Source organism: Fusarium falciforme, chromosome 9 (assembly GCF_026873545.1).
Source record: "Fusarium falciforme chromosome 9, complete sequence".
Taxonomy (NCBI): Eukaryota; Fungi; Ascomycota; class Sordariomycetes; order Hypocreales; family Nectriaceae; genus Fusarium; species Fusarium falciforme.
Genome location: NC_070552.1, coordinates 2,798,995 through 2,815,700, shown reverse-complemented (window position 1 = coordinate 2,815,700; position 16,706 = coordinate 2,798,995). Strand labels below are relative to the sequence as shown.

General features: G+C 54.2%; 6 protein-coding genes and 1 pseudogene across 7 annotated transcripts, besides 1 other annotated feature; 4 read left to right on the top strand and 3 right to left on the bottom strand.

Moving 5' to 3' along the window:
• Nucleotides 1-953: 953 nt before the first annotated feature.
• Nucleotides 954-2,486, bottom strand: NCS54_01176100 (CID domain-containing protein; the record flags this gene model as incomplete). The annotated part of the gene is made up of 3 exons (XM_053157025.1): nt 954-1,426; nt 1,485-2,247; nt 2,337-2,486. 3 exons carry the CDS (start codon nt 2,484-2,486, stop codon nt 954-956), a joined length of 1,386 nt encoding a protein of 461 aa, XP_053013000.1.
• A 676-nt stretch (nt 2,487-3,162) lies between these two features.
• On the bottom strand, nt 3,163-3,700 carry NCS54_01176000 (annotated as a pseudogene). Its single transcript has 4 exons — nt 3,671-3,700; nt 3,602-3,615; nt 3,507-3,532; nt 3,163-3,449 (listed from the first exon to the last, which is right to left on the bottom strand).
• Nucleotides 3,163-3,700: a sequence feature.
• A 1,268-nt stretch (nt 3,701-4,968) lies between these two features.
• On the top strand, nt 4,969-8,741 carry NCS54_01175900 (IPPc domain-containing protein; the record flags this gene model as incomplete). Its single annotated transcript, XM_053157024.1, has 3 exons — nt 4,969-5,010; nt 5,063-8,586; nt 8,636-8,741. The coding sequence occupies 3 exons, from the start codon at nt 4,969-4,971 to the stop codon at nt 8,739-8,741; spliced, it is 3,672 nt and encodes a 1,223-aa protein (XP_053012999.1).
• Nucleotides 8,742-10,115: 1,374 nt separating this feature from the next.
• On the top strand, nt 10,116-11,230 carry NCS54_01175800 (Hypothetical protein; the record flags this gene model as incomplete). Its single annotated transcript, XM_053157023.1, has 2 exons — nt 10,116-10,779; nt 10,839-11,230. 2 exons carry the CDS (start codon nt 10,116-10,118, stop codon nt 11,228-11,230), a joined length of 1,056 nt encoding a protein of 351 aa, XP_053012998.1.
• Nucleotides 11,231-12,452: 1,222 nt separating this feature from the next.
• Nucleotides 12,453-14,493, top strand: NCS54_01175700 (Hypothetical protein; the record flags this gene model as incomplete). Its single annotated transcript, XM_053157022.1, has 3 exons — nt 12,453-12,983; nt 13,034-13,193; nt 13,244-14,493. 3 exons carry the CDS (start codon nt 12,453-12,455, stop codon nt 14,491-14,493), a joined length of 1,941 nt encoding a protein of 646 aa, XP_053012997.1.
• A 297-nt stretch (nt 14,494-14,790) lies between these two features.
• On the top strand, nt 14,791-15,643 carry NCS54_01175600 (Trafficking protein particle complex subunit; the record flags this gene model as incomplete). Its single annotated transcript, XM_053157021.1, has 2 exons — nt 14,791-15,143; nt 15,202-15,643. Exons 1-2 carry the CDS (start codon nt 14,923-14,925, stop codon nt 15,641-15,643), a joined length of 663 nt encoding a protein of 220 aa, XP_053012996.1. The 5' UTR covers nt 14,791-14,922.
• A 199-nt stretch (nt 15,644-15,842) lies between these two features.
• Nucleotides 15,843-16,393, bottom strand: NCS54_01175500 (Hypothetical protein; the record flags this gene model as incomplete). Its single annotated transcript, XM_053157020.1, has 2 exons — nt 15,843-16,148; nt 16,196-16,393. The coding sequence occupies 2 exons, from the start codon at nt 16,391-16,393 to the stop codon at nt 15,843-15,845; spliced, it is 504 nt and encodes a 167-aa protein (XP_053012995.1).
• Nucleotides 16,394-16,706: the final 313 nt, after the last annotated feature.

Here is a 16,706-nt window from a genome sequence, read left to right as displayed (position 1 = left end):
CTTCGGCATACAGTCGCTTTCCGGGTTGGCCTGGGTCAGGCAGGGTGTTTATCATCGCCTCTACATCATGCCACTGGCCTTTCGACCTGTCATTCTTGGTTTTCACCTCAACTAGACCATGGGAGGCTACCCATGGGGAGGGAAACTGTGCAGTCGATATTACAATGCCACTGAGTTTCCTCCTCTCGTCTGCCTCGTTTCGTTTTGCGAGCTGAGAACGTTGACCCTTTGATACTGTTTATTGGAACAGGCGGGAGAGATGACACAAACGGCGGGGAACCGAGCGCACAAAAAGTGGACGTATAAGCTTCTCGTGTAACTCTTTTTTTGACGATTATTGTTCTGTCTTGTTGGTGCTCTTCTTTCTTCTTAACTCTTACTTCTTCTATTCCATCTGCTTTTTTGGTCGGTTTCTCGCTCCTCTCATGCGAACTCGGGAGGCCCAGGCGTATGGAGGAGCTACGAAGAGTTACTTTTTGCCTGACTAGTCTTGTTCGAGTGCTTGTGTATGTATGTGTGCTTGTCTGTTGTGGAAAGGGGAGGGGACCAAGGGGGGTAGCTTTCGTTGGCTTTTGATGTAGACGATGAATGAGCAAGACCGAAAAAGTCATTACCGGGGTAGAGGGAAAGGGCTGATTGCGAGAGGACTGTGTTGCATGTCATGTATAGGATTCAACAGAATTGAGTGACTATTATATCTGTTTAAGTCTAGAATAGTTGTTTACGTGACTACACTTTGTGACCCCTGAATGTCTTGTTCGTTGTCCATCTTCATCACCAACCTCCTCGTCCCCTGTCATACCCACCTCTTCCCCTACCACGGAACCCACCGTTCCCTCGTCCTCCTTGATACCCGTGGTGAGGTGGTGGCTGCGGAGGCGGAGGGACACCCCATCCACCCATCATCTGAGGCATCATTTGAGGATTTGGGAACCAGCCCTGGGGACCTCCGGTCAGATGCGGAGGAGGCGGTGGCGGTGGCCAGGGGCCTTGATATCCAGCCGGGGGAGGCGGGGGAACGGGGAAATCTCCCGGTGGAGGAATTGGAGGAAAGTTCGGTGGGAGTTGTTGTGGCGGAGGCGGAGGAGGGCGGTTTGAACGGTCATGAAACTCCCGGTCATGACGGCGAGGTGAGCGTTCGGGAGACCGAGATCTGCTGTACGAGCGATGCCCCCTGGAACGGTCGTGTCGTCTACCGGGGTTTGGACTCCTGCTGGGGGTGTAGCTGGGACTGCGACGTCGACTTCTACTTCCATCACGACCTCGACTGTATGATCTGCTTCCCCGGTGTTGACTTGGACTCCGGCTGCGGGAGAGACTACGGCCTCTCGAGTCTCGCGAGAGTCGTCGACGTTTGTGCGCGTGGCGCGATGAGCTTCGCGAACGTCCTCGAGAGTAGCTGCTCGACCTCGAGCGCGAGCGGCCTCTGTTTTCGCCTCTAGAGCCCTTCCTTCTCCTCTCCTTCATCTTTTCGCAGAACTGACGGGACCAGCCGTAGTATGTCTCTCCACCAATGATTTCACCCGTGATTTCATCCAAGAGAACCCGTTCTCCCAGCTCATTCAAGTCCACACCGGGCTCATCGTTCAGTTTTTGTTCCCTAGAGAACATGCGCTCAACTTCACCCAGCAAGCCTTGCACCGCGTCTACCAACACCTTGTCTGCAGGACCAGGAGCTAGCTGAATGGGCCGAATGAGGTCTGGGATCATGGGCTTGGTTGAGTTGGGAGTCAAATGTGGAAGCCATGTCGTTGCGGGCAGGTCGTACCACGGCGTCGAAGGGTCGCCGTGAAGGGAGGGCAAGGTGTAAGGCGCGTCTTTAGCGAGTTTGATGGGCGCATTGGAGATTTGGGGGGGTTCGGCCGGTTGAGATGCCACGCCGCTTGCGAGCGCATCCTTAAGTTTCGAGACGATGTCGGCGCCGAAATATTTCTTCTCTTCCCATAATCGAATCAGGTTTTCGAGCTTCGCCTTGTGTTTTGGGCAGTTGTCAAAGGCTGCGGCGCTTGCGACAAGACCGGGAAGGACGCCATCCCACAATGTCGCAAACTTGCCATCGCCTTTTCTCTTGATGGCGTGGTAAAACACGTCGTTTAGAACATACAAGAGATGCAGTCTCTTCCGCTTGAGACTGGGACGCGAGCCGTCATCCTGCAAACTCTTTGAGAGGATGCCTAGGTATTTAGCCAGGGCAGCGATGCGCGCGGGCGAGGGCCCAACGTTGTCGACGATCCAAACTTTGCATTTCTGTTTGACGGGAAAGCAAAGAAAAATTTAGTGCTTCTGCCAGGGAAAAACGGAGGGAGGCTTGTTTTTTAGCAAGCGATGGAGCAGACCTGGACGTTGGGACGCGAGCACTGGGAGAGGGCGTTGGTGAGCAGCGGGAAGAAGGCGTCGACTACGGGACGGCTCAGGGAGGTTGGGTCGGCGCGGAAGAGCGTGGCGGAGAGTGTGGCCTTTGCTATGACCAACTCTGGGGTCGCCATGGCGGAACACGTCGAGGGTCCTCTCGAAAGAAGATATTGAGGTAGAAATCACTATGTATAAGCAAGAACAAGGTCGTGGTGTTGCTGAAGCTCTGGTGGAGTTGAAGCTGGAGCCTCTAACTTGGCTGAGCAAGCCGCCGGGTAATTCCCGGGGCAGTCGGCACGTGGGTGACGTACCGGCATGAGCCGCTAGGTTTCAATGCACAGGGCGTTGTATGACGCTGATTGAGAGCACCGGCAGTTATTCACATCGGAGATGCTTCATGGACCCTTTACCGAGTTGACAGGTCAATTCCTCCTTAACCCAATGCAATACAGACACCAATCCATTAGCCTCACAAGAGAGCGATTCTTCCCGTAGCAAAGCAGCAAGCGAGGTCGGCGACCGGGTTCAGGGCTCCACTCCAACCGGCCTTCGCCGTATTGTGTTGCATCCAGCTCATCCCCATCCCCATCCCCGAATGCAAACGCGCGCAGTTGAGCAAGTAAAAATATTCTGCCCTCGAGTAGCCCATTGAGACTCTGTATGAGTAGAGTAGCTAAAGCAGTCTGGATTTTTCCCTTCACTTCCTATATCCTAGTATCAAGTCATGACGATGCGTTGGGTAGTTGTTGTACACGGCTCTGATCACGAGCCCTTGCTGTCCATGTGAAATCCGCCTCTCCGCTACCGGTCCTAAGAAAATCGATCCCCCTTTGGACTCCGGTATACTGTAGAACTTTCATATTTGCTCTTCTCTCCCACCCGTTGCGCCTCCGTCTCGGGCGCGTGTCTCGTGGGCGCTGGGTCGCTGCTCGCTTCTTGGCTCGGGGAGCCGGCGCTGTCGGTGCGCGCAGGGCTGCCGTTGCCCTGATCGTACTCGAGCGACTCAATCATCTGCTTCTTCTTGCGGTGCGCCTCGAGCTTGGCCTGACGGTCGGCGTTGATCTGCCTCTTGGCGAAGAAGTAGGCACCACCTCCAGCTATTTCCAGTCAATTCGAGCCCGGGATACAGTAAGCGGGGAGGAATGTCTTCGTACCGACGCAGAGAGAGCCCCAGCCCAACCTAGAGGGTGAGAGATTTGGTCAGCTTCAAATTGGGTCAAGTCGGAGGCGAAGCTGTAGAGGGACGAACCAGAACGATTTAACCTGCGCAACAGTCAGCAATGGCGGCGTAAATATAGCAGCATCCAGGACAACTCACAGTGTTCATCTTGACAGACAATGGCCAATTCTATGCGGCAGACAAATTTTTGGTAGCGTACAAGGCGAGTCGGTAATGTAGGATTCAAGAGGCAGGGTTTTTGTCAAGGTGTAAGTGGGATGACCTGACAAGATAAACGGAAACGTTCCTTCAAGGTCCAGGCCCGGTCGGTCGGCGGCCGGCATCTACAGTACGTACCCAGAGAGAGCTCCGTCACGGGGAGCGGGTCCGCCGATAAGATAAGAAACTTGTGCCCACGCCAGCAACCGAGTTCCACGGGCACGGCACGGCACAAGCCCAACGCCTGAGCTGAGGCACGCTAGAACAGCTCTCGTCCAGGCGCCGCGTCAACCACAAACTACCGTCGAGCATGTCACCCGACACTGAGCAAAGACGAAACCCCGTTACAGGCTGTTGCAAGGGTTAATGGGGGGGTATCAGACACCCAATTTTAGCTCCTCAGATGCCCTCCCCCGCTGTGGCGCCCCTAGAGAGTGGTGGAGATGACCTGCCCCCGGTAACTGAATCTGCATGATGGCGTCTCCCGTTCGCGTTTCGAAGTGTTTGAATTATGAAACGATGAAAAGCGTCGAAAAAGCTGCCGTGGTAAAGCATATTTACATTGCCATCTGCAGGCAACCAGCTTAATAAAATTGCCTTTGTTGAGACCGTGGCTTTTTCTTCTGCGAGTGTTTGTAGGTACCGTCACGCGCTAAAAGCCAAATAGCCCAGGGGTTGTGTTGTACAGGCACGCTTTATGACATAAGGGTGGCTCAGCTAGCCGCACCGGCGGCTCGAAATTGTGAGAGCCACGCAAGACAAGTTGCAGCACGATCGACATCAAGGCCACGAGTAGAATAGGGGACCTCGTAGAAAAAACAAGACACTTCTCCTGAGCGTCCCTGTGCTCGCGGCCTCTCTTGCTCTTCGCTTCTGGCCTACGTCCCGACCCCTCTGGCCTGTCAACATTATGCTAAAGCCCCTGTCACGACCATCGCCCAGCCGCTCCATCGATCCCCAACCGTTCTTCATCACTACCCAGCGCCGACCTTTAAGAGCTCCCTCCGTCTAACGGCCGCAAAACATCTTTTCCTCCTTCAGGCACGACCCTCCGTGCCGCGACCTCGATTGATTACTCTCCCGCTTCGTCGCCAGCTCGCGCGCCAGACCGTCTGGCTCCAACCTACAACTCGACGCCCTGGCGTTGATGCCTTGATGATCGAGACTGCTGGGCGTGGGTGTAGCGGGTAGAGTCGCCCTCGGCCCCCGCCGTCGAGAAAGAAGCATCTTCCAGCAAAATGGAACCTACCAACGGAGAAGGGCCTGATGGCTCGTCGATTGTACGAGGTATTCCCTTCCCCTGGGAGAGCGTCTTGGCTAACAGGTCTACAGAAACCCGTATCCTCTCTGCGGGCGCGGTTCGAGAACATGACCTCGACAAACACCGTCAGCAAACCCGCCGATGTCACAGCCCCCGCCCCGACTCCTTCACGGCCCATCTCTCCGGCCCCCAAACCGAATCGCCTCCGAGATTTCAAGCCGGGCCAAGACGCTGCAGCGCCAGCGTCGGCCGTCCCTTCGACCCCCGTAGTCCCTGCCAGGCCGAAAGAGCGGCCCAAGCCTGCTGCACTGGCCATCAACCATGATGCCCCTCCCCCGCCGTCTCAGATGTCCGCACGACCAGTCCCGGCCGCGAAACCACATTCGATACAGCTTCAGCAGACAGTAGCACCGCCGCCGCCTCCTGCTGTTACGGTTCTCCCGCCTCAATCACCGCCAAAGGGCCGGCTGTCGACTCTTGCAGTGGGGGACCAACCTCCGTTCCTCAACCCCGATACTATTGCAACACCTTCCACTCCGGGTGGCTCATCTCGAGGCTTTAAAATCCCAAGCCGATCACATACATCTTCACCATCTATTAGCGGCCCCAAATCACCACGCCCTGCCGGCTCAAGACCTCCCTCGCCACCTCCTCCGAGGCGCTCAGGCGAGTTAAGGCGGAGTGATACTGTTAAGACTGCACCTCCTCCTCCGGCTCCTCGCAACGAAAAGGCTCTGATACCTGCACCAAAGTTGACAGCGGCCCCAGGACCCCCGGGACCTCGAAAGGGCGACATCTCACAGGAAACCTCGCCGTTCAACAGTCCGCCGAGCAGCGTAGCATCTGGCGATGGAACCCCTCCAAAGCTACCCACGAGACCAAGACCGCAGTCTCAGATCGAGCTGCCTAGTAGGCCTCGGTCTGTTATTGTTGGATTTGATCCTCCACCGGTTCATCACTCGGTTGCCAACATGCGGAAGGATCGTGAGCAGGAAGTCAATGGGTTCTCAAAAAGTATCACTCCTCAACCAACAGGTGAGGTTCGTCCTGCACTACCAGCGAGGCCTGGGACCTTTGAAATTCCACCACGACCTCCTACTCTTAACAACAATACCATGAAACCCCCACCGCGACCTCCACGCCCAGCTGTATCTACAGCAATTCAACCATTGGAAAATATCCCTTCTACGCCTCCAAAGCGCGTCGTCTCGACCCCGACAACACAGCAACAGCCTCAGCAACAGCTAGCTCCCCCAACACGGGGCCATGGTAGATCTATGACGATCGACAGAACCTCCGACCGAGCGCCCGCAGAGTTTCGAATTGCTCCGGTGACTGCGGCGGCGCCCCCGATCGCAGCTGTTGCGCCTCCAAAGCCAATTCAGTCAGCCGTTGTTGCCCCTGCCAAGATTGCGCCAAAACCCGACCCCATCCATCATGTCACAGCATATCCCGATGCGTCCAACACCAATCGCCGACCACCGTTCATCAAGCATGGATCTTACGAGATCCAGACCAAGTACGACGCGAGGAACTTTGATGTATGTGGTGAATTCATTTGCGCAAGTGGGCACATGACGAGAGTATGGAGTCTCTTGGATGGCGAGCTGATCATGAGCCTGTCCCATACGGAGGGTATCAGAGCTACCGCAGTGGCCTTCAAGCCAGCTGCTGACCCTCGAGAGGAGGGTAAGCGCATTTGGATTGGTACTAACACGGGTGACCTCATGGAAGTTGAGGTTGCCACGCATGCTATTACACCGGGAAAGCCAAATGTTCATGGCCGATGCGAAGTCATTCGAATATACCGGCGTTTCAACGAGATATGGACCCTAGATGAGTTTGGCACGCTGCTCGTATGGGGGCCTGACGAGACTGCCGTTGCCAACCTCACAGGAAGCCCAACACAGAGCTACAAGGTTCCCAAGGGACATACCTACTCCATGGTCGTTGGGGATGAGCTCTGGCACGCTACGGGCAAAGAAATCCGTATTTTTGCGCCGACGGTGGATGGCCGGTCTCAGTTCCAGGTCCTCGTCCGGCCACTGGTAGCAGACAGCGCTGGTGAAGTGACCTCGGGAACCCTTGTGAAGTCACAGCCAGACAAGGTCTTCTTCGGCCATGTCGATGGCAAAGTGACGATATACTCGACTACCGATTACACATGCCTGGGAATGCTGAATGTCAGCACCTGGAAGATTAATGCCCTAGCGAACGCGGGCAGCTACATATGGGCAGCCTACAACACAGGCAAGATCTGTGTCTATGATGTTGAGGAGGCGCCGTGGGTGGTTTTGAAGGAATGGCAGGGACACGACAACCCGATTGTGAAGATGATTGCTGACCCTTCGAGCTCATACTTTTTGGACCGCCAGCAGATCGTCTCCCTGGGCGCTGATAACAAGATCAGGGCGTGGGACGGTCTGCTCGAGGACGACTTCCTTGAGGATTCGATGAAGTCCAAGGACACCCAGTATTGCGACTTTGACGAGATCAAGGCTCTCTTCTTGACTTGGAATGCCGGCGCTTCTACACCATCCAGTCTTCGATATTCCGATGGCGATGCAACCTTCTTCCAGGACCTCGTTCAATCCAGTGGCTCGCCAGAAATCCTTGTGTTTGGTTTCCAGGAGCTGGTGGACTTGGAGGACAAGAAGTTGACTGCCAAACGATTCCTCAAGCCCAAGAAGAAGGAAGCAGGGACAGACCAAGAACGGATGAGCCATCAGTACCGTGACTGGAGGGATTTCCTGCTCAAGACCCTTGATGACTATATGCCGGCGGACGATCTGTACCATTTGCTTCATACTGCTCCCATGGTTGGATTGTTTACCTGCATCTTTGTCAAGTCTTCCATTCGCGACAGGATTCGAGGTCTGAATGCTGCCGAGGTGAAGCGGGGAATGGGTGGCTTGCACGGCAACAAGGGCTGTGTAACGGTACGGTTCCGAGTCGACGACACATCGATCTGCCTTGTCAACTGCCATTTGGCGGCCGGGCAGTCACAAGCCAACGCTCGCCACAACGATATTGCAGCCATTCTCGAGGCGAGCTTGTTCCCGAGTGAACGAGACTCGGCAACTCGAGTTGACAATTTCGTCGGTGGAGGAGACGGCAGTCTCATTTTGGATCACGAGCTGTGCATTCTCAACGGTGATCTCAACTACCGTATCGATACCATGTCTCGGGACACGGTTGTAACGGCAGTGAAGCAGAATAACTTGGGCAAGCTCCTTGAACGCGATCAGCTCTTGGTGGCTCGTCGCCGCAACCCAGCTTTCAAGCTCCGAGCTTTCGACGAGATGCCCATCACATTTGCGCCAACATACAAGTACGATGTGGGCACAGACAACTACGATACAAGCGAAAAGAGACGAAGTCCCGCCTGGTGCGATCGACTTCTATACCGGGGACGAGGACGAGTGGAGCAACTTGATTACCGACGACATGAAGTCAGAGTGAGCGATCACCGTCCTGTGACGGGAAGCTTCAACCTCTGGGTTAAAAAGGTGGACGCGAGACGCCGAGCGAAGGCGTGGATGGAAAGCCAGCAAGGATTTGAGGACATGCGGCAGAAAGAAACATCCCAAGACAAGTGAGTTGATGCAAATGAGATGGTGTAGTACCACAGCTAACAACGCCAGGCTTCTCTATCTAAGGGACACATGCGGCTTCGACGAAGAAACGAGCAAGAGGCTAGTTAAGGAAAAGTCTGCGAGACGAGACAACCGCAGCCCAAGTCGAAACTAAAAGTGATTCAACAACCACAGCAGCAAGCCGAGGATGCCAGCATCCGCTTGACTGACCTTCAAGGAGGCACACAAGGCCACCATCGACGGGGAGTATGACCGAGTATCCTGGTTTGGATTGATCTTTTTACCGGCGTCAAGACGAGGTTCGTTCCCAAGGAAAGGGGGTGACATTTGTTGGAAGGGATATGATGTTCGTACCAAGACCCAGGGCGCGAGGAGCAGGTCATAGACTCGTTTTACCCGCTTTTTCTTTTTCTTATGTTGATTATTCAACCTACCTACCTATTCTAGACATTCAGATGGAGTCAGAGATGAGGGGAGTTGTGGACATTTACGACGATTAGACGATTGGTCACCCAAGCAGCAGGAGGAGGGAAGCGAATGGGGGTTAAGCTGCGGAATGGACGAGAAAAGGGTAGGAAAATAAATACAAGGCGATGCCAGGTTGAGCGATAATTTGGGTGTATCGTGTGTCTGTGTAGGATGTGGTTGGATGAATACTTGAGGTGTTGTTTAGTCCCCTATCTTGGGAGTCATCACCGACAATAAGTATCCTCTGGTGAAGTCTTGGGATATTTATTCTCTTGATGAATTAATGAGGAAATCTGTACTCCTTTTTCATGCTAAATGTTACGAAAAGTAGTGTTGGGAGCCATGTAGAAGAAAGTCCATGGTGATCAGTACCTGAGTGCAGGGTAGCATCGGGCAAATAATGACGTGCATAATCCGGCCCGTCTACGTGCAATGTTTCACGACAAGGCGATGTACTCTTGGAGTTCATCTCTATCAATTAAAACAATTGGTCTTCTTCCTTATGCACTCCTTCGTATCACACCGTGAACAAAATCACAAAATGCTTGGATGCCGAAGCCCCAGAGTGAGACCAGACGAAATGGTGTCAGCCGGAAGGCGTCGACCCGGGGCCGCAGTCCCCTGAGAGAAGCCCTGTAAGACCCCTGGAGGACGCATCTCTCGGAGCCCGGACCGGCGCCTATTGCATCGTGGGGACGGGACATGATTGGCCGAGACGGGTTGCGGCTCGTTGTTGAGTCCGTCGCCAAGCCTGGCTTAGATAAAGCGAAATGGCTTGCGAGAAAGTTGAGATTGTTGGAGGTTTTTACTGACCGTCTTGTTTTGTTTGTTGTTTATATTCTCTCTACGGTGACTGAGCTGGTGATACTTTGAATTGAGACTCTCACAGGGCTTATCAATTGTGGGAGAAGGTGTAGATCATCATCTTGTGCATCGGCCTAATCTCTCAACAAGCGTCAATCCGCCACGCAGTGTGAGCGGTGAGAAGAGCGGAACCTCTGCTTTATACCTCCCATACAACACCTCTCACAGTCCGTCTCTTTCAACGGCAGACTCAACAATGGCGAGCTCAACTGAAAACACGGCGGCTCCGCGAAAGACGCCCATTGCTGCTCCCACTGCGGACAGCAAGCCGGCCCCGAGGCCCGAGCTGACGGATGAGCAAAAGACAAAGTACGAGACGCTTCTTGAGCATGCTAGGGGCATCACCGAGATCCAGTGCGAGAAGCAGGCCGACAAGGAGGACAAGTCTGGTCCCATCACTGACCGTGAGAGGGCCTGGCTGACGCGTGAGTGTCTTTTGCGGTACCTTCGGGCGACAAAGTGGTCGGTCGACGACTCGGCCAAGCGGCTCCGTGCCACGCTCGCCTGGCGCCGCGAGTATGGGCTCGACGACTTCACGCCCGACTACATCTCCCCGGAGCAGGAGACGGGCAAGCAGATGATTGTCGGGTTTGACCGGCAGGGCCGGCCGTGCCAGTACCTCAACCCGGCGAGGCAGAACACGGACACCAGCCCCCGACAGCTGCACCACCTGTTCTACATGGTGGAGCGCGTCACCGACCTGATGCCACCCGGAGTTGAAATGCTGAGCCTCATGATCAACTTCAAGCCCAGCAAGGAGCGCAAGAACACGAGCGTGCCCGTGTCGACGGCCCGCGAGGTGCTGCATATCCTGCAGAACCACTACCCGGAGCGTCTGGGCAAGGCCCTCATCATCAATGGTAACGTGTCACTTTTACTCTGCAACTAAACTAGGCTTCAATGCTGACACCTGCGTTAGTGCCGTGGATCGTCTGGGGCTTCTTCAAGATCATCACGCCCTTCATCGACCCCGTGACCAGGGAGAAGCTCAAGTTCAACGAGGACATGAAGCAGTACGTGCCCCCGGAGCAGCTCTGGAGCCTGGACTGGGGCGGCGACATGGACTTTGAGTACGACCACGCCGCTTACTGGCCCGCCCTCAACGAGATGTGCAAACAGCGCCGCGAGGAGCGGTTCCGCCGGTGGGAGGCTGCCGGCAAGGAGGTGGGCGAGTCGGAGGACTACCTCGCCGGCGGGACCGACGTGAGCGTCAAGGGTGTCAAGTTTGGAGGTGATGTTGATGGGGTCGCTGAGAAGCTGGCCGAGACTGGACTTGAGAGTATCGCGGAGCAGCCTGCTGTCGTGGCATAGGATGGAGAAGACACCGACGATGCTCAACGACAACGCTCACATGGTTTGTCTCCCAGTGTCACCGGATGGATGAGATGGACATGATACAAAGGGAACCCCTGCTGTTTGATCAAAAACATTTGTGTATTTCCAAAAGCGGACATGACAGCTTAGACGAAAGGCAACCCGCAACACCAAAGGGATATGTTAGGCAGACACACAACCTTCACCCCTCTTTTTCCTTTCCTTTTTTTTCTTTTCAGATCCGTTCATGCACAGCATAAGGCTGAGCGAGCTATGCAGGGTCATCCATCATCTGACCAAGTATGCTTCGTGTTCGCTTTTGGGCAAGGATGTGCATGATGTGCACATTCACGGCCTCGATGAAGCGGGGGAAGAGGGAGAGAGGTTTGACAAGTCAGTTTTTGGTGTTGATGAATGTGTCTCTTTGTGGATTAGACAAGGAATCAATCCTTACGCCTTTCGGAAGTGAGTGCTTGACATGACAAGTTTGTCTGCCTGGATTCGCAGCCTACCTCTGGCACACACTTCATTTTCAAGCTCCCACCAACAAGAGAGAGACACACATGGAGTTTGCTCCCCGGGGTTCAGCTCCGCTTCTTCCCGTCTCTTGGTTCGAGGCTCTACTCCCGTGTTTCTCATCCCATACTGCCATTGGCTCGATGCAAAGATGGGACAAACCACTCCTCCCAACCGTTGGCTCCAACGTGGACGAGCATCGCCAAGGCCAAAACGCATTGGTGGTTACACAAAGCACGGCGCTTTGCTCTAGCCTTTGTTCGCCAGTGATGCAGCCTCACGAAAACAAGAAGACTGCGTGACTTTGAAAAAAAAAAAAGGACTGGGGGCTGTTTACTGCTTTTGCTGTGTTATCTTTGTCCAATATCAACCTGCAGTACCCGTTCAGAGTTGGTGAGTTTGGGGGCCGTTTTCACGCCTCACTGCAGCCTAACACACACCCTTGTCCGTTCACTGCGTTGTTCCTTTTGGTGAAGGGACTGCTGCTGCTGCTGCAGTCTCGTCACCCACCTACTTAGCCACCAGTCATCTGGTTATAAGAAGGGAGAGGGGAGGGGTTTGGAAAGGTTGTGTGACGGTGACTGGTGCAGAAGTTCTCTCTTGTCTTTTGCGCTTGGCTAGAGAAGTTGGGTTAAACACTTGCCCTCTCTTCAAAAACTCTGGGACTAGACAGAAAGACATACTTCTTGCAACAACATTCGCTATGGCATCAATGTCCATGATGGAGAAACTGGGACTACCTCCTTTTCTACAGGGCATGAACTCGACTTCGCTGCCCTTCAACTCCTCGGCGGGGTTCCCATCCGGCATCATGGACACCTTTCTCGTGTCCGCCGGCCAAGCCTCGCCGCTACTCCAGCTATTCCTCTTCGTCTACCGCTTCATCGGAGCTCAGTTGGGTCTCGATCCATCCATACTCCTGACGTTCCTGGGCTGTCTCTGGGGTTTGTCCAAGCTGTTCGACCAGGTGTACGCCTTTGTGGACTACTTCATCAGCCTGTACTTTCGGTGCACCATCTGCGTCAGCGAGACTGATCAGATGTACACGAACCTGATGCAGTTTCTGTCTGAGCAGCAGGACATTGCGACGAATCGACACCTCACGGCGCAGACTGTTTTCAAGAGCGCGTGGGATGAGGAGGAGGATTCGGCAAAGTTTCTGGCGACGACGAGTGTTGACGATGAAGAGGACTCTCCAAAGTATCTCAACTTTGCTAGTCAGGCAGCTCGATGCGTGAGTTTCTAGGTTAAGTTGTTCTTGAGTAGAGTGTTGACTAGTTACAGAGCCCTCGCTATGTTCCGGCCATGGGAACCACTGGGTTTTGGCACAACGGGACCTACTTCAAGGTGAACAGAAGAAGAGAGTCCTTGCAGAGTAGTAACTCCTGGGTCAGTCAGAAGGACGTCGAGGAGCTCAAGATTTCTTGCTTTGGCCGATCGATTAGTGAGTAGCTACAACCCCTATCGCTATAGCCACCATTAACACAAGTACAGACCCTATCAAGCAGCTTCTAGCAGACGCCAAGACAGCCTACTTCCTCGACACTCGGCAGAAGACGACAATCTACCGGCCTAGGAACAAGGAGAGTCGTCGTGACGCCTGGAGCATGTGGCAGCAGGTCGCAAGACGGCCCATCCGCCCGATGCGCACCGTGGTCCTGGAGAAGGAGGAGAAGCACGACATCCTGAGAGACATCAACGAATACCTGCACCCTGCGACTCCTAGGTGGTACGCGTCTCGCGGTATTCCTCTCCGCCGGGGTTACCTCTTCCACGGCCCTCCGGGCACAGGAAAGACTAGCTTCTCCTTTGCGCTGGCTGGCGTTTTTGGTATCGACATTTATGTCATCAGCTTGCAGGACCCTACGATCGGCGAGGAAGATCTGGCTGTTTTGTTCACGAGGCTTCCTCGTCGGTGCATTGTTCTTCTGGAGGACATTGACACGGCTGGTCTGCGTCGGCCGGCTGACGATGATAAAGATGACGATGAAGAAAAGAAGAGTGAAAAGGACACTGAAAGCAAGAGCGACGAAAAGACAAAGAAGGAAAAGACGACCAAGGAAAAGAAGGCCAAGAAGGCCAAGGACGACACAACCGACAGCGACTCCTCCAGCTCCGAGGAAGACCGCAAGAGACGCAAAAAGAACAAGAAGAAGAAGGGCAGTAAGAACAAAGAGAGCACGACAAGCAGGACTACTAATAATATCCTGTCCGTGGAGAGCATCTCACTCTCTGGCCTTCTCAACGCCATCGACGGCGTTGCCTCGCACGAGGGTCGTATCCTCATCATGACCACCAACAAGCCCGAGTCACTGGACGAGGCCCTCATCCGACCTGGCCGTGTCGATGTGCAGGTGGGATTCAAGAATGCGACGAGTATTCAGTCCACTGAGCTATTTTACCGCATGTACGAGACTTCTCGACCTAATCCTGTACTCCCTCTCAAAGAGCAGACGTCTTCCAAGCCAACTGCTACCACAACCACCAAGGCACAGAACGGAAGCATTCTCGGTCCAGAAGACATCAAAAACACCGAAGAAGACCTCCCACCCAAAGAACTCAAGAAAATCTCTGAAGAATTCGGCAGGCTCATCCCAGAAGCCATGTTCTCACCAGCCGAGATCCAGGGGTTCCTCCTCAAGCGAAAGAAGAGCCCCCGCAAGGCTCTGGAGGATGCAGCTGGGTGGATCGAGGCTACCGTGAAGCAGAAGGAGGCCAAGTCCAAGGTTGCTACTGTTCAGTGAGAAAGAGTGAAAAGGCGTTTTGAGAGAGAGGGTGAAGAGGAACCAAAAATGGAGTATCTAGGTAGATGAGAGGTTAGGAGTGTGTATTGCATGCTTTTTTTAATGGTGATGTATTTGGACATAAAAAAGTAAAAAGATTGACTAGTTTATATGAAATCCATCACTCGTTTACTATCTAAATTTGGTTGCGTTCCTATATCTGCCTCCCTATGCAATATGTTCAATTCGTCTGCCATATTCAAGGTGAGAGCTCTCGGTCAACCTCGGTGAGACAGCTCCACACCCCACCCCATCATCTCACCGTCCCATCCCCAAGCCCACGTTTACACATGCGACACGCCCTCCCAAACCAATACCGCGACCCTTAACTCCAAGCGCATCACGGGGGCTATCAGCAGCCCGCAGCATGCCAAGTCGACGCTGCCCATCATGAGCAACCTCCAATCTGGCTCCGGCGCGCCAAACGCCACCCCCGGCGGCGGCAAGGAGCCCGGCCTGCGATACCCCAGCAATGGAAAGACCATCTACCATCGGCCGCTGAACCGCTCTAAGACGGCTGAGCTTAGCCAGGCTAGCTTTGCGTATTTGTTTGGGGAGATGGTTACGTATGCGCAGCGACGCGTCAAGGGCATTCAGGAGCTAGAACAGCGGTAGGACATGTCAATCTGAACGAACTTGAAAGACGACAGCTAATGGATGGTGTTGTAGCCTCAACCTCCAAGGCCACTCGATCGGCCTAAAACTCCTCGACCTCCTCCTCTTCCGCGAGCCAGCACGTACGCAGCTCCGCCCTCTGAACGTCATCGCGCTCCTCCACTTCATCAAGCAAAACGTATGGCAGCACCTCTTCAACCGACAGGCGGACCGTCTCGAAAAGTCGGCCAACCCCGAGACGCCCGACGAATACATGATCATCGACAACGAGCCGCTGGTGAATCAGTACATCAGCGTGCCCAAGGAGATGAGCCAGCTCAACTGCGCCGCCTTTGTCGCCGGCGTCGTAGAGGGCGTGTGCGACGGGGCGGATTTCCCCGCGAGGGTTACGGCGCATACGGTTGCCGAGGGCGAGATGTGGCCTGGCAAGACGGTGTTTTTGGTCAAGTTTCGACCCGAGGTGTTGGAGAGGGAGGGATTCCTGGGTAAGAGCTAAGGGAATTTTCGGTCCATCGATGGGTGGTGTTGGAGTTTGGAGTTTGGAATGGGATATTAGAAGGGACGTATGTCTCGTTATTATCTGGCAATATCATGCCGTGTCTATTTAAGTGTTGAACAGCCGCTTCACACCCATACGTGTCTTGTAAACAATCCTCCTAACGCCTTGCTTAAAGAACCCTCAACATGACATCCTTTCACCTCGGCAGCGAACGACTCCCCTTGGGCTTAGCACTACTCCCAGCCCCAGGTCCCTTGTTCATCAGCTGCGCGAGCCCCAGATCCTTCCAGGCCGGCTCCTTTGACTTTTGCGTGGCCCGCTGGATGCCAAAGGCGGCGTGCTGGTCGGGCACAACGTCGTCCTCGTCCTCGGGGTTGATGGGCTGGTGGGCGGGGGGGACGTAGATCTCGTCATCGGGGAGCTTGTCCTTGCAAAAGTCCTCAAAGAGGTCTGCGTCGCGGGGACGTTGCATGTGTATGAAGGTGAAGCACGAGTCTTTGTTCTATGGGAGGTTAGATTGTGTTGGTTACTAGGGGAAGGGGGGCGTACCATGTTGGGTGGGATAGATTGGATCTCGTATAGGCTTGGGGTATTGTTTTGATAAGCACAGGGTATTGCAGGTGTTGACGGGATGCTGGAGCGTTGGAGGGCGGTGATGATGCCGCCTGAGGTGGGGTGTGGGGCCGTGCCATAACACAGCAAGCACTTGGCCGGAGAGAGACAGATACGAACGGATGCTGGACTCATGGAGGCATGTCCAACTTGTGAATGGGATATTAACTGAATCTTAATTATAACTCTAGTTAATTGCGTTACATCTTCTCATGGTATTAAAAGGAGGCCGTTCCATAGGACCTATCTCTTTCGATGCAATCCACTCAGCCAACCGCAGGGTGCAGAGAGGGGGGCAGATACCTAGCCTCCACGGCTACCGACTGTTGATATCACCAAAACATTCGCAAAGTCAGAAGCTATCCTATGTTTGCGTTACTGACTTTCATCAGGTTAGAAGGCAAATAGCCCAAAATCTCATGGGAGGTGACTTCATGGTGTTTCAAGT